The sequence below is a fragment of the Sebastes umbrosus genome, chromosome 5 (genome assembly GCF_015220745.1).
Source record: "Sebastes umbrosus isolate fSebUmb1 chromosome 5, fSebUmb1.pri, whole genome shotgun sequence".
In the NCBI taxonomy this organism is placed as follows: Eukaryota; Metazoa; Chordata; class Actinopteri; order Perciformes; family Sebastidae; genus Sebastes; species Sebastes umbrosus.
In genome coordinates, this window is record NC_051273.1 from 35,957,778 (window position 1) to 35,985,527 (window position 27,750).

Consider the following 27,750-nt stretch of genomic DNA (forward strand, 5'->3'; position numbering starts at 1 on the left):
CAACGGCGTGCAACGTCATGAATGCTTTGAAGAGTTTCAAAGGGTGCTTCATTATCCCAACTTGACAACAAGACAACAAAGACACAGAAAAGACAGAATGGTTGGAGAGGTATTGGAACGTTGGTGGGATGCAGCCGGGGGGATAGTACTGCATGACAGCAGGCTTTTCACTCCGCCTTCAAATGTGGCCATTCAGAACAGGTAACACACGTTGTACATGTTGTACAAACTAGCCTGTTTGAGGCATACTGAGGTCTTGATAGTGCTAGGGTATTTTCCCAGCTAGCAATTAAAAAAATCTAGTCTTAACTGGTGAGAAATGCAGTGCAACTCACATTGAGTTGATCCGTAGTACCTTCAACTGCAAAGACAAGAATGTGTCATCATACAGTACCTTGTGATTTTACACCAAACGGAGGCAAATAATCCCCGATCTTGAAGAATCGTTTGTAATTTGGGTCAAGGAACATAGGCGCCAGTTTGTTGAACCTGTTGAAGAAAACATGTTCGAACAGGTAAGAATGAAGAAATGGTATTTGTCAATGCAATATCTGTCCAAGACCCGTATGGCCTTGATGTGTGGAGATGCACTGATTAATGGCAGAATGCTTAAGAGGATTTAGAGCATCGTGTTTCCAGCTAATCCGCAGCCTTCACCAAAACAAGCTCAAGTGTGAGGGAGATGACAGAGCTGCAACTTTCACACAGAGAAGGCTGGGAGCAGTTATCCAGTCTGACCACGGAACAGCCACGAGGTGCCTTCCTTAAGGGCACCTCAAAGGTGGTAACTGGGAAGCAGACAAGCACAGCCCATTCACCTCCCTATCAAGACTTATAGCGGGCCAGTTAAGCAACAACTGTGCATTTTTCGATAAAAGCAACACATTTGGCACAGATGTAGGTTTATATATTATGAAAAGATATAGATATCGGGGCGCTACTAATTTGGGGCCTGAGTACCGCCAAATAGGCGGTTAATATTCCAAAGTGTTTCAGAAAACTGATTTTCTGACGCTTGGTGATTTCCAAGGTGTGTTCAAGCTGATCAGATCAGATGTCAGAAGATCTCAGACATGTTTTTTTACCTCTTTATTTTTTAAGGGTGCTTTTTTAAAGCTTTTAACCTGAGAAAAATGTGAAAACCAAAAAAAAGGAGCACGGTCACTTCAGGGTCAAACTTCACCCCATTTTGCCTTCATGATAGAATGACAAACAATACAACTATTGAACTGCAAGATCTTCAGCTTCCCATTGGTACATTTATATTTTCATTACCAGTACAATTGACAGAGATATCGCTGGATAAAATTCTTGGTCGCCAGTAACCTCTAATGACAGTTAAAGCGACACTGAACTTTGATAGAACTTTGGGTTTAATTGCTAACTAGCCGTGATATATGACCAACTAAAGGAGAAAATCATCATCAATAGCTCCTGTGCTCCCGTGAGTGGATTACGGTTTGTTGTTATGATGTGTTAATATGTGTTGCTATGAAGCTATGTGTTGTTATGTGTTTTCATTTAAGCTATGTATTGTTATGTGTTTTAATGAAGCCATGCGTTGCTATGTGTTTTTATTCAAGCTATGCGTTGTTATGAAGCTGTGTTGTTTTGATGTGTTGTTATGTGTTGTTTTGAAGCTATGTGTTGTTATGTTTTGTTATGAAGCTATGTGTTGTTATGCGTTGTTATGAAGCTGTGTTTTTTTGATGTGTTGTTATGCGTTGTTATGAAGCTATGTGTTGTTTTGATGTGTTGTTATGAAGCTGTGTTGCTATGAAGCTATGTGTTATGGGTTTTTATTTAAGCAATGTGTTGTTATGAAGCTATGTGTTGTTTTGATGAGATGTGATGTTATGTGTTTTTATTTAAGATATGTGTTATGTGTTGTTATGAAGCTATGTGTTGTTTTGATGTGCTGTTATGCGTTGTTATGAAGCTATGTGTTGTTATGAAGCTATGTGTTGTTTTGATGTGTTGTTATGTGTTTTAATGAAGCCATGCGTTGCTATGTGTTTTTATTTAAGCTATGTGTTGTTATGAAGCTGTGTTGTTTTGATGTGTTGTTATGTGTTGTTATGAAGCTATGTGTTGTTATGTTTTGTTATGAAGCTATGTGTTTTTATGCGTTGTTATGAAGCTGTGTTTTTTGATGTGTTGTTATGTGTTGCTATGAAGCTATGTATTGTTATGTTTTTATTTAAGCTACGTGCTGTTATGCGTTGTTATGAAGCTATGTGTTGTTTTGATGTGTTGTTATGAAGCTGTGTTGCTATGAAGCTATGTGTTATGTGTTTTTATTTAAGCTATGTGTTGTTATGTGTTGTTATGAAGCTATGTGTTGTTTTGATGTGTTGTTATGAAGCTGTGTTGCTATGAAGCTATGTGTTATGGGTTTTTATTTAAGCAATGTGTTGTTATGAAGCTATGTGTTGTTTTAATGTGATGTTATGTGTTTTTATTTAAGATATGTGTTATGTGTTGTTATGAAGCTATGTGTTGTTTTGATGTGCTGTTATGCGTTGTTATGAAGCTATGTGTTGTTATGAAGCTATGTGTTGTTTTGATGTGTTGTTATGTGTTTTTATTTAAGCTATGTGTTGTTATGTGTTGTTATGAAGCTATGTGTTGTTTTGATGTGTTGTTATGAAGCTATGTGTTGTTTTGATGTGTTGTTATGTGTTGTTATGAAGCTATGTGTTGTTTTGATGTGTTGTTATCTGTTTTTATTTAAGCTATGTGTTATTATGTGTTGTTATGAAGCTATGTGTTGTTTTGCTGTGTTGTTATGTGTTTTTATTTAAGCTATGTGTTGTTTTGATGTGTTGTTATGAAGCTGTGTGTTGTTTTGATGTATTGTTATGAAGCTATGTGTTGTTTTGATGTGTTGTTATGTGTTGTTATGAAACTGTGTAGGGCCCTGTGATTTCCGCAATAAGGAAAACATGGAAGGAATCACAGAATTAGATAATAAAAATGGAATCAATTGTTAAATGCGGAATATCGTGGACTTTGCCAAAATGTGGATACAACATCATGGTTTTCTCTGCCACTATAAGCGTTTTCTTCACAGTGCCTAAGCCAAATGAACAGAAAAAAACTATGCTACTTTGTTTTGGTGTCATTTATGGGCACGCTGCTTCTGTCCTCTGCTCTCTGTCAGTGTTTCATCGAGAGCGGGGCTCTTAAAAAATATGAAGACTCTGAAACGTTCCCGCGGTACCAGTCCATCTATCCCCTCAGTCACAAACAGCTTACTGGCAGGACCTCGCGAATATGTTGTGCTGGTTAAACTGTCAGGGGATGCACCCTATATTTTCCATGACAATGCTACATTATTTTTCATAGTGTCTGCCTGACTGTGCTTGTTCATGTTGCTTCACCCTCTGTCTGAAACGCTCGCTTCGTTTTACAACCTGTCTCTTTAAGACCCCCTCGCAAAAAAAAAAGTCAGCTTATTGGGGACTCACCGGGTGTGTCAACTACAGAGTTTAGCGGTACTTCTACCGGTTACTGTATAGTTGTGACATCATAAACTTCATTCATTTAAAAGGCACAGATTCTGAATACGGGCCAGAAGGGAGGAGCTTGAAGCAGAGGTAGAGTGATTTAACAAGTGACCACATACAATGCATGACACTCACTGACAGACAAGCAAACCAACCAGATCAAATATCAGCTCCCTTGCTCACATTTGAAGGCCATTGCAAAAATAAAACATTGTTGTATGAACCTGAATCACTTACCAAAACTAAAGCGTTCTCATGCGACCCGTGACTAGAGTTTGTCCAGCGATATCGCTATAAATTTACTGCTAATGAAAAGATAACTGTAGCGATGGAAAGCTGAAGGTCTTGCCGTAAAGGTGACAGATGGAGTCAAATTTGTGATCTGGTCAACGAAGTATAGCCAGATACTGGATTTTTGAGGCTGATACTGATATTAATATTTGGGAGTTTAAAAAGTCTAATTATACCAATAGTCTTTTTTTAACATAGACTGAACAAAATTATACTGTACTGCAGTTTGTACTCAAATTTGTACCGCAATTTCTTGTTACTTATCAGCCGACATTCTTACTGATATGATATATCTGCAATAAGCTAATATCAGCCTATATGCCAAAGATACATGTGGCTAACTATAAGCAAAAGTGTATTAAATCATATCTTGGTTTTACCTTTTAGTGTCTTATCTTAAATTATAACTGAGGTCACACAGACCAAAACAAATGGTGGATTCTGGTGGTCCTTGGCAGCACGGTAAATCAAAAACATTTAAGTGTTGACCAAGTGTGTTGGCCAACACCAGCTGGTTACCTCCGGGTCTGAAAAGTGAAGCCAATGCCGAAGTGCCTTAAACTTGCATTCTTTCTAACAGCCAGCAGGGGGCGACTCCTCTGGTTGCTAAAAGAAGTCTGATTGTATAGAAGTCTATGAGAAAATGAGTCTACTTCTCTCTTGATTTATTACCTCAGTAAACATTGTAAACATGAGTTTATGGTCTCAATCTCTAGTTTCAAGTCTTCTTCAGTACAGCATGATGTTCATTTAGTAAATTATGGTCCCATTTAGAGTCAGATAAACCATAAAGCAGGGGATGCTTTAGGGCGGGACTTCCTTGTGATTGACAGGTCTCTACCACGGCGTTGTCCGGTCTGGGAGTTGTCTGTGTTTTCATCTTCCAACTTTAACCCTTTCACAGTGTGTTTTCATTTCATGAAAGTTAATAGAAACATTTTGGTTGCTTCAAAACGTTTTATTCAGTGTTCGGTTGTCCTTAGCTCCACCCTCTGGTGTCACATGTGCTTGCAAAAAAACAAGATGGTGACGGCCAAAATGACGGACTCGAGGCTTCAAAACGGCAGTCCACATCTTATACAGTCTATGGCCAACACTAGTAGTAAAAGCAAGCATTTTTGTGTGTGTGCTGAAAAGTTGTCAAGTATTCAGTATGATGTAGCTTTATAATCTACAACAGGGTTCCACTTTAAACCATTATCCTTTATGCATATGTATAGACTAGCAGTAATAATAAGTGTATGAAGAGGCATGTAAACAATATAATAAGATATAATAGATGATAACTTACTCTATGTGAACATAGTCCAACAGTTCATTCATGAAGGTGTGCTCAACATTGCATGTAAAACAAAAATGACACCGTTAAAGTGTATTCTGTTAGTTTGTTGCTTCACAACATTAAAGATGTTCTGCTCTATTTAATCTTCACATCTGTCTCCACTTTGGGAGATTAGGCCTTCACAGTTGAGCTTCTTGTTTAAGCACAACTGGACATGTACAGTATGTACTGTATGTATGCACGGGTGTATGTATTTTGAGAAGATCCTTGGGTCAGAGATAAAATCAATAACAAAATCATTCATAACCAAATTAAATGAATAAACTAAATACAAACTTTTCATTTGTCATTTCATAGAGAGGACATCATACCAAAGGATTACAGAAGCTAAACTGACTTTCCTGGAATACTGGAGGGCAACTAAATACGTGGTCTATCAGGACACCTATTGTAAAAGTAAACTGCTGAAGAGTTTTTGACAGGAACAAGGACAGTCACTATGTTTTGAAACATTATACACATTTCAAAAAGTTTCCCTAATAAAAAAATTAATCAGACAAGAAAAAAATCCTTATCATAACCAGTTAATTGTTTTACTTTGAATAGTTGTACAAAATATACATATATTTGCTTTAAATGCTAATGTAATCTGTGTCCAATTTTGAAAAATGAAACCTACAAAATGTGTACATAACCCTTTGCTGTGGAAGAACTGCAACAGAAGGAAAAGTGTTTCTTTAACCGAGTCAACCCCTGCAGCTTTGGCAGCTTGTTTCCTTTATGTGTAATATCACATAATGAACTGCAAACGAGCGCTGATTTGGTAACACAAAACAGCTGCTAATCAGTCAGTGTTGGAATGTGTACAAAATAACTGACAGAAACCTGAAAACACTTCAACACAGTTAAGAAACCAGCTACTAATGATGCATCTTGCCTCTCTGTCTCCATACTAAGACAAAACAAGACAAGACAAGACACGACAAGACACGACAAGACACGACAAGATACGACAAGACACGACAAGATACGACAAGATACGACAAGATAAGAAACGGCACGACGCGGCAAGGCACGACAAAACACATAAAAAATGAAAGTTATGAAAGTTCACCTACTCCAAAATCTGGCCCTGCGATTTGCAACTGCTTAAGGTGCAAAGTGTAAGTTAGAAAAGAATGGAAACAATAAACTTACTTAAAAATCTGCAAAATACATAACTACAATGATAGTTGATATTGCAGATGTAACAGATGTATTTTGAAAATTCAAGTTGCATTGAAGTTTTGTTGAATTTCAGGTTTTGTGTGAATGAAAATATTTTCTGTAATCAGAAACCACTTAACCGTTTTCCACAGGTTGTGCAGCCTAATGTCACTGCCAGTGCAGAATACAAGCTGAGACCTCGCTCCACTCAATACTGGGGCTGCTTATTAAGCTGTGCTACTTTTGGTGCTAATGGATATGCTTCAGCACTTCCTTGTATCAAAACAATTGCAGCCTATAGCAGCATATATTTGGGGACAAGTACTAAATTAGTTAAAAACACTTTTTTAGAGTTGGTTCTTCTATCAATACTGAAGGAACCAGGGCATCACATCTCTCTTTCGTGTTCAGGCCCAGACTGGCCAGCTGATTGGCCAGGAGTATCAGGCCCCATTTTATATAATATAAACCATTTAAAGCTGTCAGCAAAGAAGCCCCAATTTGAAAAAAAAAAAAAAATAAGTGCAATGGATTTCTGCTAAAAATGATATGACTATGACCATATACAATTTGAAGTAGTTTCACTGTACATAAGGGATGGAACGGTTCAGGGAAAAAATCTGAATCGCTGGGTTCGCCAGTCACGGTTCAGGATGTGTATGCGTCGTTCGGTTCATTTGAAATAAGTTATGAGGCCGATTGTGTATTTTTTTCATGTAGAGTTAGGCTCCCATTTTTTGTCACACTACAAATCAAAGCCTATGGAAGGAGGCTGGGACACGGGTGGACATGGGTCTTGAGGTACGGGGTTTAACACTTGCGCAGTGTAACTGAAGCTGCGGTCGTGCGTTGATATTGGCTCAATTTCGGCGACTGCAGACCAGATTTTACTGGGCAGGAGTTTTACCCCAAAGATATGACGCGCTGATGAAGCGCGACCCAGCCCCCTTCACGGATGAAGTGGTGAGTGCGGCTGTCAGTTAGTTTAGGAAATGGCGAGTGGACACGATAAAGTCCAGTTAGAGGATCCACCAGCATCGTTTGGCTCTGCTGTACGGGAGCATTACGGGTTACTCAGACTCAGACTCAGACTCAGACTCAGACTCAGACTCAGTTTCAGACTCGGACTCGGACTCGGACTCGGACTCGGACTCGGATTCGGACTCAGACAGGGTAAAAACACAACTAGAGCATCGGGGATGTTTATAGTGAAAGATATGCAGCCTGATGCAGTCGTGGAGGACGCTGGATTTCAGCATATGATTAACGTAACATTACTTGAGCCGCGCTATAATATTCCCTCTCGCCGACACTTAAGCAACACAGTAATTCCAGCAGCACAATCCCTGTAATGTGTTTTATATTTATTCATTCTTTTTAAATAAGACAGTGGTACAGAAATCCAACCGTATTCCTCCAAATACTGCACTTTATGAGTGAAAACTAATCTTTCATTTAAGAGCTGATAATCAGGAAATTGAGACATACTGTATGTTATAATGTTCTTTTTTTTTTTTGGTTGAGCTTATGCTTCAATTTATGTTGATGGCCTTAGTCTATAATTTCATCATATTTATATGAAAATAACAAAGCTGCATGTTTTGTTTGCACTAATGACGGCAGAAGACCTATTCTTTCAGTTAAGATTTGACAATGAAGAAGAGTTTATGTTCCTTATATAAGACATACTTTTGTTAAGGCAAATACTTGTTAACTTAATTTTGCCAAATAAATGAAAAGCATGTTGAAATCAGAACATGACCTCCTCGCTGTAACATACTGTAAATGAACCGAACAGAACTGAAAACCGTGATATGAACCCAACCGTGAATTTTGTGAACTGTTCCACCCCTACTGTACATTAGCATATTAAAAACGCCTTATATTAAATGAATAAATGTTTTCCTTCAGAGGTTTGCTGAAATTTTCAAGAGAGTCATGTTCAAAATGACCCTGTAAAATTACTAGACATTTAACTGTAAAGTTTTTGAGAAAATGAAAAGGGAAAGTTAGTTCAAATGACATTATAACAGCCATGATTTCATCACATTTGAACTGTTGTAAAAAAAACGGCGTCCTCTTCAGAATGGCCCTGACTATGACCATGTCAAATGTGAACAAAATCACCTCAAAATACATAGAAACACACATAGAAAACGTCCTCATGTTTAAAGTCTCATAAAATCTTTTCCCTCAAAGGGTTGCGGACATTTTTCAGTCTAATCCTGTTCAGGTTGATGCTGACTATAACCACGTCAAATCGGCTGTCATTTTATTATCTCTCTCCAAACTAAATTTTGAAAAGTTAGCATCCCTGATTTGCTGAAGTAGGCTCTCCGCCAGTTTTGTTGGAAAATGATCTAAAATGTTGTTACTTTTTGGGGTTTATTTTTAACATCGTGATCGCGAGATTCAGGTATTGTTGCAGATATCTGCTGTTAACCTAACGTTAGCCTTTTGTTTTTTATGTTAGCTGGGTAAAGTTACTTTCAGTATTGTCACCAAGTAACGTTCAAAGACAAAAATAAATTGCAAGTTGTTTAATTAATGGTTTAAAATAAGTAAAAACAAGGCAAATGTGAGCATGGCTCACATACCCATCTCACTGCTTGTCCCCTACTAAAGTAGGGCCAAAAAAAAATGTTGGGCACCCTGAACTTCTAACCCCCAAAAGACACAACTAGACCACACTGTCAACCATCAGACCACATTTGAAGTTCCTAAGTTAAACAGTTTTCGAGGTCTACTCCGGAAAAGAAATTGAAGTCGAAAAAAAATCACAGTTTTTGGCCAAAATTTCTAAACTTTTGGAACAGGCAGCAGTTAATTTATAGGTTCATTGCAGCCGTCACCTTTTAGTGTCCCCTGGAAAGGTTAGCGTTGTCATGTGTGCTACTGGCAGCACATTTCTGTATTCGATTGTTTTCTGTCAGCTGTAGCAAAGGAACCAGCTCAGCAAAGACAGCAGAATAAATGGGTCAAGGATGCTCTGGGCATTTCACCACTCCTTTCTCCTGAGGAAAATCCTCCTGTGTTATCTTAACATGTCACAATGTGGACTCTGTGAGCACACTTCATTAACGCTGCTGTCCAAAGGCCCCGGTGGGTTCCAGGGTTGCGTGTCTCGGTGCTCGGAGAGTAAGTGGGTAAGTGAACTGGCCTGAGGTTTTGTCACGCACTGGGACAACAGCAGAGCAGAAGGGGACAAAAATAGATGTACACAACCCCACCAGCCCATTCAGACCGCTGCGTCTTCTGACTCCTCTCATACATAGTGCTGGAAACTTAAGCAGGTGAAGGGCTTTCACGGTGTGGGGACTTCTTCGTTCTTTAATAATGCAGAGGCAGAAATGGGATCTTTCCTCTACCGTACCACTCTGAGCTCAGAGAGCTTTCTATAAAACACCACTGTTTGACTGAGAATACTTGATTTAGGCCCGTTTTTAGGCATACAGTATGTGAATGAGGTGGTTTCTCCAGAGCACCACAAGCACAGCATTAGGCAAGGAAGGCAACTGCCAACTGAAAGAGCCCTTTATAACTATAGATTTATTACGATGGTTATATAAAACATATAACGTTATGTTAATGTTCAACATCAAAAAGTGAGTTATAACAGTAAGCATTCCTAAAGAAAAGAAAAAAAAGAGGAAGATTAATATTAGGGCCGTCAATGTTAACACGCAAGTTTGTTTTCATGACAATAGTTTCTTTAACGCATTAACGCGACTTGTGATTTTAAGGTTGTAGCGAGCTCAGTTTTAAAGCTAGGGTGAAGATACCGGCATCACATAAATCTAGAAAACCTGATGAATCCATCGGTACCAACCATGTCATACTAACTTGTCGCAAAAGAGGCTAAATAATGCTGCAACCTTGCGCTAAATTTTGGCGAGTAAAAACTGGCATGGCCATTTTCTAAGGGGTCCTTTGACCTCTGACCTCAAGATATGTGAATGAAAATGGGTTCTATGGGTACCCACGAGTCTCCCCTTTACAGACAGCTGTTGTTGCCTGTTGGGCTGCAGTTTGCCATGTTATGATTTGATTGATTTTGAAATCTTTTGTGTTGATTAACTATGGACAATCATGCGATTAATCACAATTAAATATTTTAATCGATTGACAGTCTTAATTAATATATTAAAGCTACAGTTGGTAATTTTAATAAAAATAAATTTTGTATTATTTGCTGAAACTGTCACTATATCCTGACCATAGGCGCAGTTTGAACTTTAAGGTTGGGGGTTCACAAAAAAGAATGTAGAGGGAATGTGATGTATACAACACAGAGAGGTCTGATGTATTGGGATGAACGCTGAATAAGGCATTTTTAAGCAACCAAAATTTTATAATTGACTATCAAGAACTGAAAAAACACTGTGAAAGGGTTAAAGTTCTAAGACGAAAACACAGGCAACTCCCAGACCGGACAACACCGTGGTAGAGACCTGTCAATCACAAGGTAGCCCCGCCCTAAAGCATCCCCTGCTTTATGGTCTATCTGACTCTAAATGGGACCATCATTTACTAAATGAACATCATGCTGTATTGAAGAAGACTTGAAACTAGAGATTGAGACCATAAACTCATGTTTACAATGTTTACTGAGGTAATAAATCAAGAGAGAAGTAGGTTCATTTTCTCATAGACTTCTATACAATAACACTTCTTTAGTAACCAGAGGAGTCGCCCCCTGGTGGATATTAGAAAGAATGCAAGATTAAGGCACTTCGGCATTGGCTTCACTTTTCAGAACCGGAGGTTGCCGCCTGATCACAAAGCATCTGACATTTATGTTTGATGTCTAAAATGCTACAAGCTCACTTTCATAGTGTGTACATGTTCTTACTTTGGATATATGGCTGTCATCTTGGCAGCTGCAAAACCAGGCTTACAGGCTCCTTCGCTGAGATTGCCGTACTTGTACATCAGCTCCAACGGCCTGTAGACATGGAGGAATGAAGTCAAGCAATGGTTAAATATCCACACACAAATTATATACAGTATACAGTACATGTTACACAAATACTGTGAATAACAGCAGGGAGTAGGGATGCCACGAGAACCGATACTTCGGTACTAAGTCGATGCCAAAATTCTAAAAACGTGACGGTACTCGTTTTCTACAGTACAGACGGTACCGTACGATGCCTGCAGGGTCAGAAATTAACACCCGCCAAGCGCCAAATGCGGCTGCTTCTGTGAAGAGGATTCACTCGTGGAGGAAAAAACTGAACTGATCTGAACAAACTGAATTTCTGTCTTTTGTTGCTTATTGCTAAATCTCTGAAAAGTGGTGTTTTTTTTTTTTATTGGACTGTGGACTCTTTATTTCCGGTGAATGTTATTGAGACTTGCATTTGATTATCTTACACTTAACTCCCCAGATCCACTTAGTTTGAACCAATCCAACAGCATCCAATCAAGTTTCAGGAGAAAACCATGAAGAACTAACGTTATGTTACTGAGCACCAGATGGATCCAGTTACTCTGCTGTTAAAATCACGTTACATACAGCTCATATGGCTTGTTTAGGACTCGAGACCTGAGTTGGGACTTGAGTCACAGACTTGAGACTTACTTGTGACTTGCAAAACAATGACTTGGTCCCACCTCTGGTAGCCTATACCCAGTGAAATGTCACCATGACAGTGAATTTAAACTACTGCGGTCTGAGGATATATATAGACACATGTACACATTACATGGGATTTATTGTTTTTTTTGTTTTTTTTACCGTGGTATCGAGAATAGTGGAAATTCACTGGTATTGGTATCAACTACTAGATTTCTGGTATTGTGACATCCCTAGTAGGGACAATTCATTAGTGCTGCTTATGCCATCATTGATACGGTGCCTGAAAACAAGCCCCCAAGGCACCCAACAGATGAGTTTCTAGACACTGAGTGGGAAGTGAAACTATAAATAGTAAAATGTATACTCACAGACTGCCATCCAGCTTCACAAGGAACCCTTGTTTGTCATACACTAGACAAAGAAAAATGAGGTTAATATGATGACAATAAATGATATGCCTTAACATTTACAATACCAGAGTTATTTGTATGACATTGAAGTCATTTTATTACAGAGAAGTTAAAGAGGTTTCTCAGTCCAGTCTCCATAGGTAATTCTGTTCATATTGGAAGATTCTACATGCCAATGTTCAGTGCCAATGCAGGCAGGTAGTGTGCTGTTAAAATGTGAGTGTGACGGTGTGGGTGGAGGCCATCCCCAACCATACCTTAAGCATACTGTAGTTGCCATGCAAAAAACATAGGGCTGTAAAAGTTAATGCGATCATAACGCGTTAACTCAAATTTGTTTTAACGCCACTCATTTCTTTAATCAACCAACCAAACCAAACCAAACCAAACCGCAATTTGTGATTTTTAGGTCAGGTTCAGTTTTAAAGCTATAGTGAAGATACTGGTATCATATGAAACTAGAAAACCTGATGAATCCATTGATACCAACCATGTTGTTGAGAAGGAGGTTAAATACAAACTTAATATATATAAACCAAAACCCTAAATTTTGGTGAGGAAAAACAGGCATGTCCATTTTCAAAGGGGTCCCTTGACCTCTGACCTCTAGATATGTGAATGTAAATGGGTTCTATGGATACCCACGAGTCTCCCCTTTACAGACATGTCCACTTTATGATCATCACATGCAGTTTGGGGCAAGTCACAGTCAAGTCAGCACACTGACACACTGACAGCTGTTGTTGCCTGTTGGGCTGCAGTTTGCCATGTTATGATTGGAGCATATTGTTTTATGCTAAATGCAGTACCTGTGAGGGTTTCTGGACAATATCTACCATTGTTTTGTGTTGTTAATTGATTTACAATAATAAATATATACATACATTTGCATAAAGCAGCATATTTGTCCACTCCCATGTTGATAAGAGTACTAAATACTTGAAAAATCTCCCTTTAAGGTACATTTTGAACAGATAAAAAATGTGCAATTAATTTGTGATTAATCACGATTAACTTTGGACAATCATGCAATTAATCGCAATGTTGTCCAAAGTTAAGTTGTTGGTTGTGATTGTGTTTTTAAATATTTTAATCAATTGACAGTCCTAGTTAAAAAACAATCAGTGTCGGCTCTGGAATCAACCTCGTGTGTGGATAATGTTTCACGAGAATCCAGTCAGTCCAGTTGAGGCAACGAGGCCCGAGGCTTTTGACCAACAAAATCTTATCAGCTCATCCTTGTATCCAAGTGGATGTTTGTGCCAAATTTGACGAAATTCCCTCGAAGCATTCCTGCTATATCGCGTTCACAAGAAAAGAACAGACGTTAAGGTCACAGTGACCTTGACCTTTGACCTCCAAAATCTAAACAGTTCATATTGTTTGATATTGATATTGTTTGTGTCAAAATAAAACTTTGTTTCTTCTTTAAGATCTGTAAAGTGAATTACGAAGTCTTAATCCCTTTCTCTTTAAAGCAATAACTAACATTTCTGTCCTTTAATGTGACATAATGTCCTATAATGGTGTGACACACATACACAGAAAAATAACCAACAGTTCAGCAGTTTTGAAAGGATGACGATGAAGCAAAGTTTGACACGCAATTTTTGATTAATTCCATATCCAAGTCCAATTCATGGGGAAAAACAGTGTTATTCATAATTTCATATTAAATAAATACCACTGTATGAAAATAAGTGCCTCACAATGAAGATACATCTGTCTCATGCTATTTTCATATTATATATATTTTTTTTAATTGTTTAATGTCTCACCATATGACATATTTATGGTGCAGTTCAGTAAAAATGTTAGTGAAACCTTATATTTTCTCAAATATTGTATTATACTGTACATATGTGTATTTTTTTTCTTTTAAAATGGTGTTTTACAAACAAAGCTTTTTTTACTGCACATTTGTCAACTACTCATTCTCAGAGAACTTGAGTTGCAGCTAACAGACTGAAAAGAAAAAGATGTTCACTTGTAGAGGAACAACAAAAATAAAAAAGTCAGAATCAGTTGTCTCTATTGAATCTTGTTGGGTTTTAGTGTGTAGGATGGATGTCCAATGCTTTTCTTCTGTGAAGCAGTGAAGAGGCGGCGTAGAGTAAAGTCTGGGCTCAAGAAAACCACTAATGAAACATCCTGTCTCTCAGTAAATAGACTGGCTCCCCCATCTGGCAAAAAGTTACATCATGTTGATGACTCCCTGACATCAACACAAACAGGCCTGCAACCAACAATTAGTTTCATTAGATATTAATTTTTTTGTGTGACTAAACTTTTCTTTTATTGCTTTTTCAGCATTTGAACATACAATACAAATGTATAATAAATATACATATGTATGTATGTTAGTCTATTGATTCATTTTGTGATTCATTTTGTGGCAAATGTGAAAAATGCCAATGGAAACCTCTCAGATCCCGAGGTGACGTCTTCATATACATTTGATGTAGTTTTGCCTGACCAACAGTACAAAACCCAAAGTGATTCAGATTATACAATCAATAATTGATGATTAAAAAAAACAGAAAAGCAGCAGATCCTCACATTTGAAGAACTAACACTTTTCCTTGACAAATGATCCAAAAGATGAATCGACTAGACTAGCAGTAAACTGTGGATATAACGGTGAATGTTCAGTATGAGCTAGGGTTGGGTAGGTTTGGGTAGGGTTGGGTAGGGTTGGGTAGGGTTGGGTAGGGTTGGGCGATATACTTCCCCTACTGATGATATTGCTTTAAGAAAAACAACGGTCTACGACGGGGGTGTCAAACTCATTTTAGTTCAGACCTTTTATCTTTTCAGTTTTCCTGCTAAGTTCTTGTATTATCTGCCATGAGTCTGATAGTGGCCCCAAATATTATAGAACTTGAGCACTGAAAGGTGCTGTGAACACATCAAGCACACTGGCTTCCCATTGACCTCTGTAAAGACACAGGATCTGGTCCAATTTCTTGGAAAATCTGACAATCTGTGTCCATTTCTTTCCTTTTTTGACAAAGATATTTTCCACTGGCGGCTCCTGCATGAACAGTAGCTTGACAGTGTTGTGTCACGTAGCTTGGGCGCTATCAGGACAGCGCAACCCCCAAATAGGAAAAGCAGTGCATGTTATTAGAAAATTGTAATTAATGACTTCTCTGCAATTTTTACACTTTGCAAAGTCATCCAGTGGGCCTGATTGGACCCTTTGGTGGGCCGGTTCTGGCCCACGGGCCGTATGTTTGACACCCCTGGTCTATGATATTATTAAGCTGAAGAGAGAGACGCACATGGATATAAATATCTATTGACTGGAGATGCATATGTTGCAATACACATAAGTGACCATAATGTATAGGCAGTAAGATATAGGTAGAGCAGACATCTTTCCTGCTGGAGTTAAGGCTACATGGGTAATTACGTACAGCGTCAGACCAGACGTACGCTGGCATGTTGCTCCCTTTTTTTTTGATACGCTTCAACAATGCAGTGAGGCATAGAGGAAGCTAGAGAGAAAGATAGAGACTGAATATTGCGCAAAATTCATAACAGGCATGCATAATTGAATATCGTTCTGTAATCATGGACACGTGAAGACCATTATCATCGCCAACCAATATCGTGTTGAACGGTAATCTCGTCATATCACCCAAGCCGAGTATGAGCTACAGGTTCTCAGAATATAAATACTATAGCTTCTCATGAAGCAAGCAGAGTCCAGAGTGTTGACTAGCAGCAGCTGGGTGTAGTGACGAGGGTTAACCGTGTAGTTAGCTACAACTTCAGCCCCGATGCTGCGGAGGAGGATGAGGCAGGTTGTTTCTGACGCAGCACTTGGAACATACTGCTGATGGAATGAAATAACAATAGCCATACGTGTTATTCACGACTATTTATATTATGTATTATTTTGATAGTCGCAACAGATGTGGTGTTCTTAACTACTAAATATTACTCAGTCATAATCTATGATTTTTTGTTTATTATTCAGAATCTTGTATTTTATAAGATATAATTTATTAAAAACACTGTATGTACATTTTTAAACTTATAAACGGGTTTAAATGTTTTTTTTATTGCCAGTGTGTGAGCAGGTTGTAACCTAACCTAAAATGCAAGTGCTCCGCTACAGGGCTAACGGTGTGCAACAATAGGTACCATTCTGTTGGACATGGAGTCCGCTAACACCATCAAACGACCAGTCTCCACCACAACTCAGACTCCAAAACAAACTTCATAGTAGGGATGTCACGAGAACCGATACTGAGGTACCAAGTCGATGCCGAAATTCAAAAAAACGTGACAGTACTCGTTTTCTAAAGTACCGACGGTACCGTACGATGCCTGCAGGGTCCCAAATTAACACCAGCCAAGCGCCAAATGCGGCTGCTTCTGTCCTCTGCTCTCACACACAACATTGCCATGCAGCAGCGAGATCCAGAGATGCAGAGATCCTTCATGTTCGAGAAGGGGATTCATTCGTGGGGGAAAAAACTGAACTGAACAAACTGAATTTCTATCTTTTGTTGCTTATTGCTAAATCTCTGAAAAGTAATGTTTTGTTTTTTTTTATTGAACTCTGGACTCTTTATCTCTGGTGAATGTTATTGAGACATTTAATTATCTTACACTTAACTCCCCGAATCCACTTAGTTTGAACCAATCCAACAACATCCAATCAAGTTTCAGGAGAAAACCATGAAGAACTAACGTTATGTTACTGAGCACCAGTTGGATCCAGTTACTCTGCTGTTAAAATGACATTACATTTGGTGAAGAGCTCATATGGCTTGTTTAGGACTCGAGACCTGAGTTGGGACCTGAGTTTTACATATATATAAATCCCTCTTCACTGACAGTGAGGAGAGATTTCTATGGGCTATATATATATATATATATATAAATATAAATCCCTCCTCACTGACAGTGAGGAGGGATTTATATGGGCTATATATTAATACAAAAAACTGCGACTTGATGGAGAAAAACACCTTAAGTATTTCAGAATGAGCGCTGAACAAATGGACAATTTACTTTCATTGATTGGAGCTGACCTGACCAGGCAGACAACAACTTACAGGGCTGCCATTGAACCAAAACAGCGGCTTGCCGTCACACTGAAGTAATTATAACTATTTCAATTTATGGACCTGCATTAATAAAGACCAGAGTAAATATAAGTAAAGTGGGTTTTTTTTATTATTATAAAACAAAGCAAAATAAACAGTTTCGTTATTTGTTAACCTTTAGAAAACGAAAATTATTATTAAATATCTTAAAAAAAATTAAATAACACCTCTAAAAGAAAGAACAATAAAGTTAAGTGGTGTTTGTTGAGAGAGAGAGAGAGAGAGAGAGAGAGGGAGAGAGAGAGAGAGAGAGAGAGAGAGAGAGAGAGAGAGAGCGCATCGGAAAAATACTGCCCATCACCTGATGTTCTTATAACCTATTAACCCAGTCTATTATATTTATAGCATATGTAGGGTTTCTGCTATGACTACTACAGTGTTTACAAAATTAAAAGCCTGTACTATATTAACTTGATGGAAACCTGCAAGTACACCACTGCTTTATTTAGAGTATTTCAGAATAAAAGCATTGTGTTAACAAATGCATGATTCTGTGCACTAAAAACGCTAGAGGCCTTTTATTTTGAAATCTAGATAGGAAGTGTAAAATATTGATGGTCAGTGACATATTCTACAGATGTCTAGACATGGAAACTGTAGTAATCTTGCTGGTATGATGTTCATATACTGTCAATAGATCACGTTCACTGTCTGTTGCTGCTGGGACACGCAGCCGAGAGGTAAGCGGCTCGCGCGTAAAATAGGCGAGCCTTCTATTCTATAAAATAGACGCGCGTCTGACGCGCGTCTGACGCGGGTCTGACGTGCGTCTCATGCGGGCAGTGTGTCCACTCTAACCTGTTAACATGGACGCCGAAATAAAAAACAACACGCAACGTTGCCGTCACGCGAGCATGAAGCGGGCTGTGTGCTCCAGGCTTTACTTGTGACTTGCAAAACAATGACTTGGTCCCACCTCTGGTAGCCTATACCCAATGAAATGTCACCATGTCAGTGCATTTAAACTACTGCAATCCGAGGATCTATATAGACACACGTACACATTACATGGGACTTATTGTTTTGTTTTTTTACCATGGTATTGAATTTGGTATCGAGAATCGTGGAAATTCACTGGGTATCGACTACTAGATTTCTGGTATCGTGACATCCCTACTCCACCGAAGCACAAAAAAAACAAAGTTCTAAGATAAGATATTCCTTTATTAGTCCCACAAAATCTGGTGAAACTCATCTGGCAAAACAGGAATGTGACCGACGTTGGGGGGAAAACCAGGATCAACATCGGCCGGGCCTTCGGTTCATGGAGGGAGCTTTGTTTGGTTTTGGGTTGTTTGGTATCAAAACGGACCCCGAGCTGGCAAAATTCCCATTGGACAGGTAAGCTAGCTAGCTAATTACTGCCAAGCATGTGAAATATATTGTGATATTTTGGTTTTAGCTGGCTAATGCTGCTAAAGTTCAATCAACATGATGCCATGATGTCAATTACGTTCAGTCTTGTGTGTTTTGCTTCGCCGATGCTCGCTCGCAAACGTGCAAGCAACAGGACGCTGACTGTCGTTGACCTAGCAGCAAGCAGTTTCTGATTCTTGCATCTAGCCCCTTTAATCGTTAATGAGGTAAATGTGACAATAATCGTGATATTCATTTGAAGTGATATAGCCCAGCCCTACTGTGGTATTTAGTTTTGTGCTATACTTCCTTTGTCAGTTGATCTTTGCTCTAAATAGGTAATGTACTCTGCTCTATTGTAACCATGTGACTTTCATGTTAGTGTCAGACACTGACCTCTCTTGCCTGTGTCAGTAACTTGTGTAGACGAGATACATTGCCCCTGGTCACTGAAATAAATGACTAAAGGTCGTACTGTTTATGACATTATGGCCACTTATCTGAGGAAGACTCACATGAATTGTGGCCCCAGCCTCGTAAGCTGATCCTCCCTGACGAGTAGTAGAGGAACCCCAGGGCCAACATGGAGCACAGGCCCAGGAGGGAGTTGCGACCGGGTTTCATTCTCATCTCCAGCTAGCATGCATGGCACATCCCACACCGGTGCCTGTTTGAAGAGGAAATTAACTGGTTATTACTCATACACGGCTTGTCATTACTTCATACAATCCCCCACAGACGCTGAGTGCCTGAGACTCTGCACCAGTCAGCAGAAGTATCCATTTCATCGACTGTATTCCTGAGGAAGAGACTTTATTTGTAGCGATTCCCCCTGGGTGATGGGCTGGAGGCTTTGTCTTCACAGTGTTCCATGTTAAAAGGACCATTCCAGAGTTTTTAAATGTTTCAGCTCATTACCTACAGATCATGTCCACTTTACTTATGGTGACTAATTTCCAAAGCATTGCTATACGGTTTCAAAAATGTTGATGTACTGTATTTTCCCACCGGTTCCTTGGTTTTGTGTGTTTGTTTTTTTCCCAATGTGAGTATTTACTACTTCTCTTGGTGAATATCTTTGGCCTTTGCACTGACCAAAACACAGCAGCATGGTTTGCACATTTGTCATGGATCCCCTCATAATCCTAACACAGATTAAGCATAATGCTTACTACCATTTGTACCATTAGATGCCATTGGAACTATTTGTGTTCTAAAACTTTTCAACCTAAATACTTCAGACCTGTTTGATAGTGATAAACAGAAACACATTTCAATTTGAATCATGTTAACACCACTTCATGGCTTCGTTCCCTAGCACCTGAAGGCCCCTGAAGGCAACTGAAGGCACCTGAAGGCACCTGAAGGCACCTGACACATTTTAGTCTTCCGTCAATGTTCTCAATAAAAGATAGACAAACAGACAGACAGACAGACAGATAGATAGATACATAGATAGATAGATAGACAGACAGACAGACAGACAGACAGACAGACAGACAGACAGACAGACAGACAGATAGATAGATAGATAGATAGATAGATAGATAGATAGATTATTGGTCCCAAATTGGGGAAATAATTGAGATAATAAAAACCAAACTCAATACAACTGTCTTCATATTTTCTCATTGTAGCTAGTTTAGGTTTAGCGTCTCTAATAAGCTAAGCTAAGCAGCAGCATGAACAGTTGGTTGCTTCCTGAGTGAAGTGACTGATTCATGACAGGTTGACGTGATGTGTCACAGTCATATCAGAGTTTCTATTGGCCCAAAGCTAACGTGGGCGGGAGTAATGGACACAATCTGCTTGTTTTATTGGAGCAAATGTTCCCATCTGTTGGTATAATTTATAGCAAATGATTTGGTGGACCCCCTGGCAGAGCCACGGACCCCACTTTGATAAGCGCTATAGATGAACTGTAAAAGTAAAAGGGCTAAAGATGTCAAACTATGTGTAAAGTCCTTTAACCCCGAGCTCGTCTACTCTGTGGCAGTTCAGTTATAGTGGAGGTAGAATTGTGAATATGTTATTTATTACTTCCCTGACTGAATTCCCAGTTTCTTACTATCCAGACATCCTGTAGTCCCTTTGAACTAAAACACAATCAGGAAACATATACATTTATACAATAGAAAGTGATTTATTAGCAGCCATCTTTTGCCGTCCACTTGTACTGTGTGCAATGACAACTTTATTCTAAATATTCTACTGCAGACGCAACATGTAACGTTAGAATAGTAATTTGAGAAGCAGTATAGGTGAGGGGGGGTTAGAGTACTGTCTTTGAACACAACACACACACACACACACACACACACACACTGGTCACACCTCATTAGAACCGCATCAGATGGATGTTTCCAGTTTCTTTCTCATTGAGATTGACAGTAAAAAAAACGGAGACACAACATGTTTGGAGGCCAGTTTGGTTCCATGTGAGGAGATGTTCTCATGGCAGGCTGGTATAGTAAAGTATAGTATAGTATAGTATAGTATATTATAGTATAGTGTAGTATAGAGTGTGTCTGTTGTGATTCTTAATACTGCCACATATAGACAATGATAAAGTGTGAACAGGAGTGATGAGTCTGTGAGTCTGTAGGAGGAACGAGTTTAACCACTGACGGTAGGTTAGTTCATTTAATTACACTGGACTATAGATGGAGGATTGTTTAGTGACGGGTTTCTGTGTTAGAGACACAGTGAATGTACCGTTAGACACACAGTGAATGTACCGTTAGAGACACATGAATGTACCGTTAGACACACAGTGAATGTACCGTTAGAGACACATGAATGTACCGTCAGAGACACAGTGAAGAATCAGGACGGTAGCAGCAGAATGAAGCAGAGTTACTGCAGCTAGCAGCTAACAGGCTCATCTACTGTGATCTAGTGATGGTAGCATGTTAGCTCCACTACAGTAAGAAGAAGCACCGCTACCCGGCAGGCTGCTGCTGGTGGTGCTGGTGCTGGTGGTGCTGGTGCTGGTGGCGGTGGTGGATGAATAACGCATGACAACATGCATATGAATGCATGAATATGACGACATGAATATGACAAAAAGGATGTGAGGAAACATGTGATTAATATAAGGTTATAACAAGTAGCCCATAAAGCCTGAGCAGCTGGCTCCGCTAGCAAACAGACATTCACAGACAGGCTCTTACCGGACGGAGACCGTTAGTTCTCAAGTTGACCTCAGATCCGTCGGTGCTTCCTGCCGCCGCCGCTGAACACCGAGCTACCGATATACACCGGTCTACATTAACATTAACATTAACATTAACATCAGCGATATGTGGAAACATCCCAGTAGTCAACTAGCGGTGCATTTTATCTACAGAGTTGAGGAGCAGACTAATGACTCCCCCTCCGCTCCGCTCCGTTAGGGCTCCAGCTCCAGCTCCAGCTCCGGGCTCCGGGCGGCTCCAGGCAGGCTGCTCGGCGGGGATACCCGATAGGTCCAGCTCTGGTCCAGGTCCGGTGGTCTGGTCCAGCTCTGTACGGAGACACCGTGAAGCCAAACTTCAGTTCAAACTCTGGGAGGTCATTTAATGCCGCTCAGCTCATGAGATGAACACACTCAGTAGGATGGAACAGGATTTAAAGTATTTAGAGTCGCAACAGGAAGAAATGATACACAAGTGATTTAACCAAACACAAACAAGTTCCACTTCAATGTCAACTTTCTGAACAGTTTCTCTCGTTTCACTCATTAAGTGTGTTTTCCGGTGGAGGATGGTGGAACAGGGTCCGGTGGCAGGGTCGTTCAAAGCGTTTTTATTCGTGTTATTTTCCACATATCATAACCTCGTTTCCTTATCATACATGTTAACCCCTCTATAGCACAGCACAGCATAGGGGTTTATTACAGTGCAGCACTTGTAGTGTTGTGTTCATCAAATATGGAGGACGGAACCTGCCAAAATAAAAAAAGAAATCAATAAATGACTCGATAAATAAATAAATATGTAATTCAATTTAGCAAAAATAGAAATAAAAATAAATGTAGTCATTCATTAATTGATAAAATTAGACATAAATTGATATTTCTGTTTTAATTTGCTTATCTTTGTATTAATTCCCTTATTTATTTACTCTTCTGTTGAATTTTCCTTTTTATTTATTTATGTATTTATTTTTATGAATTTTTGAATGTATTTATTTATGTATTTATTTATTAATGTATTTTTTTCGGCTACTGACCAATCAGAGCTCGGTGTGGGGATCATATGATAATATTACACAAATATGAAGAAGTTACAGTCATAATCCAGACTGAAAACACCACAGTTCAAACTGACAAATGCAGGAAGGACAGCTGGATTTATGCTGTGGGTGATTACTGCTTTGAATTGTTTTTATATTAATTTTTTTTACTTGCTCTCAAGTCCGTTTCACGCCACCGGAGACGTCCCGTCTCCGGTGGCGTGAAACGGACTTGAGAGCAAGTAAAAAAAATGCAGCTGAAAGAAGGTTGAAATAGTCACACACGCCACAATCTTGTCAAAGGGCATAAAGAAGTGTAGTATATTAATCCATTACACTTCTGAAAGCTATTTATAATATCACTGCCCCATTTGGATGGCCAAGTCGTAAGACAACTGCATCGTGGCTGGTTCTCATCCAGCCAGGGACCTTTGTTGCATGTCATTCCCTCATTTCCTGTCACGATCTAATAAAGGTATAACATGCCCTGAAAATATAAAACTGTTCAGACTGATGAATTATTGTAAAAACCTTTAATCAAATACTTAACATTTACAACTGCAGATGACTCACTGACTTTTGATAATGGCTGAATAGAAAAACTCTTGACAACTGATGGATTATTACTCTTTATTAATGACTTAACATTTATTACTGCAGACTTGATGGCTCATTAGAACACAAGCATTTATTAATGACTTGACTATTAGCAACCCACTAGAAAGAAAGATTCCTCATAGCTTGGCAACCCAAAAGTTGCTCTTTTTAAAGGGGAACTTCAGTATTTTTCAACCTGGAACCTATTTTCTCATGTTTTAGTATCTGAGTGACTAATGGGGATGACTATTTCCAAAACTGGTCCAGTATTGAGGGAGAACTCTGTAACCGGCAGCCATGAAACGAGCTGCAAGGGTAAGTGAGCAGCGTCAATGTAACGTTATGTTCACTAAAAGTGCTTGTTTTTGCCACTGACAGACTCACGTCGTTATTAGAAGTGTCTGAAAACATTATGGAAAGGACCCTACAGAGAAATAAAACCTTTTAATCACCTTTCTCTTGATCCGGTCTGTTTGTGTCTCATTGTGAAATCTGAATATTTGTATACTCTGGCTCAAATAAATACGGGCGGCCATCGAATTCAAAGACCTCGTCCACATTGTGGAAATCATCTAAATATTCAGCCATGACATTATAAATCTTTTAGATAACACTAAGCTACGCTTTCTGTACTCCAACACAACAAACTCTATCTGTTTCCACCATGGATGTATTCCACTATTCCACCATTGTCTTCCAGCAACACGTCACCTCGCCAGATTTCACAACGAGACTTCTCCTTGAACGACACACTGTCCATAATGGCACCCGATGCGACGGATATCAGGTCATTAAATCGGCGTTATCAGTCACTATAAGCACCATAGATGTGGGTCATTAGGGGCCTACTACGCCTACTACATTGTAAAAGTGAAACTTAAAAGCAACACGTTCTAACATGTAAAACTGAATGAAACGTCATGTTTTGATCACAAACAAAAAGGCTTCTTTAGGTTTAGGAAAAAAAAACAAAAAAACACTTACTTGGTTAAAATAACTATGAACACAAAGACAACTACACATTGTTGGTTTCACACAGGATGCAAAACTCCGGTCTCCCAGAAACCCTGTTTTGTGTCCCATCCATCGTCCCCCACCCTCCACCCCTTATGGAGTTTCACACTGTCTGTACTACTGCACCTGACTTCCACTTCTGCTCCTGTCATAATTACTACGGTCGCTACAGGTCGCTGTCGTGTTCTTTTATACCTTCTTTCCGTGATCTACCATGTGAATAGATGATAAAACCTACTAGTGGGTGTAGTAGGCCCCTGTTGACCCATATCTATGGGGCTTATAGCAAACTGATAACGCCTATTTAATAGCCTGACAACAGTCTAATCGTCTGATAATGCCAGACATTTATAATAACAATCATGGCAAAAACAAAAACTTTTAGTGGATGTAAATGACGGTGCCAGCTTGCCCCAATAGCACCAGACTGCAGCCTTAGAGCAGCTGCTGTCTACAGCGCTCTCCCTCAATACTGGACCAATTTCAGAAATTGTTGTCCACACAAAAACATGGGAAATAAGGTCCAGGTTGAAAAATATCGAAGTTACCCTTAAATGGCTTAGTGACTTATTAGATTTGTAAGTTAATTACAGCATCTGAACCCTTAATTAAGGGTACCTCACAAGAAAAACTGGTCTTAAGACATATAAATAGCAAGTGAGTAAATGTGGAATGAAGACAGACAAATAGCGCTGAAGCAAATTTCTTTACTGAAACAAACAGATGAATTTTACAAATTGCTTGAATGATAATCTGGAAGTTGAGTTATTTCTCTTCAGGAGGAGACAACAAGAACAGACAGCTCATCTCCCGGGTCAACGAGTTACATCTTAAAATAGACTACATGACATTTACACTTCACAGGTTTCTGTGAAAATACACATAGAACATGTTTTACAAAACAACGCAATAAAATAGAATAGAAAATCCCCCCCTCCCCATGTACAACTCTGTTGATACTTTATGAATAAAATAAATTCATTCTCCACTGGACTGATGAAAGCAGGGTCTTTGAATTGGCAACGACTAACTAGAAAACTAGCGTTCCTCTGTCTGCAGTCACAACAAGAACAAGTTCACAGGCAAATGATGACGCCTGAAGGCCACCGTGTCCCTGTAACGAGTGCAATGTGATCAATGAGGCTTGGCCAAGAGTGAGGGGCGCACAATCCATAATACATTTTATAAATGTACAATTAACATTCTGAAACACTTTTAACAAATTAGCAATGGCAGCAAACAACTATTCAAATGTCCTCGCAAACTGGACTTAAATAAAAGTGCAACGCACAACTTTCAGTAGAAGAGGAAACAACTGCGTAGACAAAGCGCATTAAAAATCTGAATGGGTTCTTTAAAATTCATCTATATACTGTAGAAAAAATAGAACATACATTGTCAACCTCAACCTCCGCAGTATTACTGCAGACTCATGTCTGTAGTGCAGAGGAGACTTTCTCAAAGCACCTTAATAAATAGGCTGGTAAAAACAAGCTCTATTCAGTTCTACTAAACTAAATGTAAAGGAATGCAGTTCATATTAATAGAAAGAGGAGGCATAAGCAGGGGATTAAAAGGCATTGCTCCCACTTAAAGAAATACTTCATCCATATATTATGATTTTTGTATCCATTTGTTACAACCACATCGTCTGGAATGCTGGAGTAAAAAGATTCTACTCGCAGGTGTGAGCAGCCTCTCGACACACTGAAGTTATAGGGCGATTCTTTCCACGACAATATGAAAAATTCTTAATGAAATATTTTTGAATTTTTCTCGCCAAGTCTTCAACATTCCACCCGTGTGCTCAATATGCCTATCAAACCTTTATTTATTTTTACACTGTAAAACATATCGTCTGCTCAATACATATCTTGGTCGTACTTTCTTAAATAACAAATTTATGTATGACAGAATAATCTCAACTCAATGGCCACTTACTAGCTTACTCCACTTACTTGGACCGGAGAGGGCCAGCCCTTCAAACGCACACTTCTGTCACTGAATGACTGACTGACTGACTGATGTAGTTACACGACAGTTCAGCCGAGTGTTGGAGTTTCCTCACTGGCCATTGCTCTTTCAAAATAAAAAGGCAAGACCAGCGTGATGAACAGTCCTTTATGCAAATGAGCCCGTCCAGCGCGACGCTTTTGGCTACACGAAACTTCAACCAAGCTGTCAAACAAGGCGATCTAGTTCTAAAATGAAACCAGATTCAGCAGTGGCGTAGCCTATTCCTCGCTCAAAATGTTTTCAAAAGAAGATTTTGGCGGATTGTTTCGACAGAATAACAGAAAGTTACGTGCAGGCCGCCATGTTAACCAGCAAGCTGAAAACCAGGGACCAATCAGGTGCATTCAACCAGAGGGAACGTCACCGCTTGAGCAGCCAGTTGAGCGGAGCAGCGCGTCCCCTAGTGTCCTCGCCGGACCCGGTGGACATGTACTGCTGGATTTAACATTATAGACATGACCACTGACTATTTGTATCACAGTTTAGCCACAAATTCACAGACTGACCGTACAGACATACACTCCGTTCGGACCGAGTCTTGTGAAAGCTTCAAACTGCAGTTGAAAGCCCAGAGAAAAGCCAGTAAGATAAGATTATTCTGTCACACTTCTGTTGCTAAGGTCACGAATGAATGCCATGCTCGACCAATCCTCATCAAGAATGTTTGTTTAAAAAATCCGGTAACGTTTTCTTCTTTTAAACTTTCAAACATCGATATCCACTTCAAAATACAGACCGAAAGCAAAACGTAATCGTAGCACAGAGTAGTGAAAGCTGTCAGAAAGCTGTCAGTGAATATCTGGTCAGGTTATATAATCTTGTTTACTTCCTCTCTGATCAGATAGTTCCAGATAACAATTGAAATTTTAGCCAATTTAAGGCAACGTTCTCATACTTGTGTGAGATGCTTTTTTCTGTGTATGAGTGTTTGTCTGCTGTTAAAAATAATCTCCCTGTAACGTTGTTGTTTCAAGAAATGGCTGCCACTTTTTCATGAAGGATCACGAGTACAAACATTCTGTACATCATTCCAGGCATCAGAGGCAAGCAGCTAACTGATACCAACTATCTGGGTGAAGTATTCCTGTAGTTGAAAGGATAATATCAGTGCAATTTTGTTTTCAGATTTAAGCCTGTAAAGAGTCTAAAC

The 27,750-nt window shown here is 39.2% G+C and overlaps 1 protein-coding gene across 3 annotated transcripts in view; it reads right to left on the reverse strand.

Annotated features, from left to right (window-relative positions):
- The window catches only part of st3gal3a (ST3 beta-galactoside alpha-2,3-sialyltransferase 3a), a 56,376-nt gene extending 33,899 nt beyond the window's left edge, over window positions 1-22,477 (reverse strand). Inside the window, exons 1-5 of one of the 3 annotated variants that reach the window (XM_037770124.1) lie at window positions 21,932-22,453; window positions 19,274-19,425; window positions 12,238-12,280; window positions 11,141-11,233; window positions 395-489 (exon numbers count right to left, since the gene is read on the reverse strand). In XM_037770124.1, the coding sequence (XP_037626052.1) occupies window positions 395-489; window positions 11,141-11,233; window positions 12,238-12,280; window positions 19,274-19,388 (346 nt within the window). In that variant the 5' untranslated portion in view covers window positions 19,389-19,425; window positions 21,932-22,453. Of the gene's footprint in view, window positions 1-394; window positions 490-11,140; window positions 11,234-12,237; window positions 12,281-19,273; window positions 19,426-21,931 lie in introns of all 3 variants that reach the window. The other 2 variants (XM_037770125.1, XM_037770126.1) reach the window with 2 other exon arrangements.
- Window positions 22,478-27,750: the final 5,273 nt, after the last annotated feature.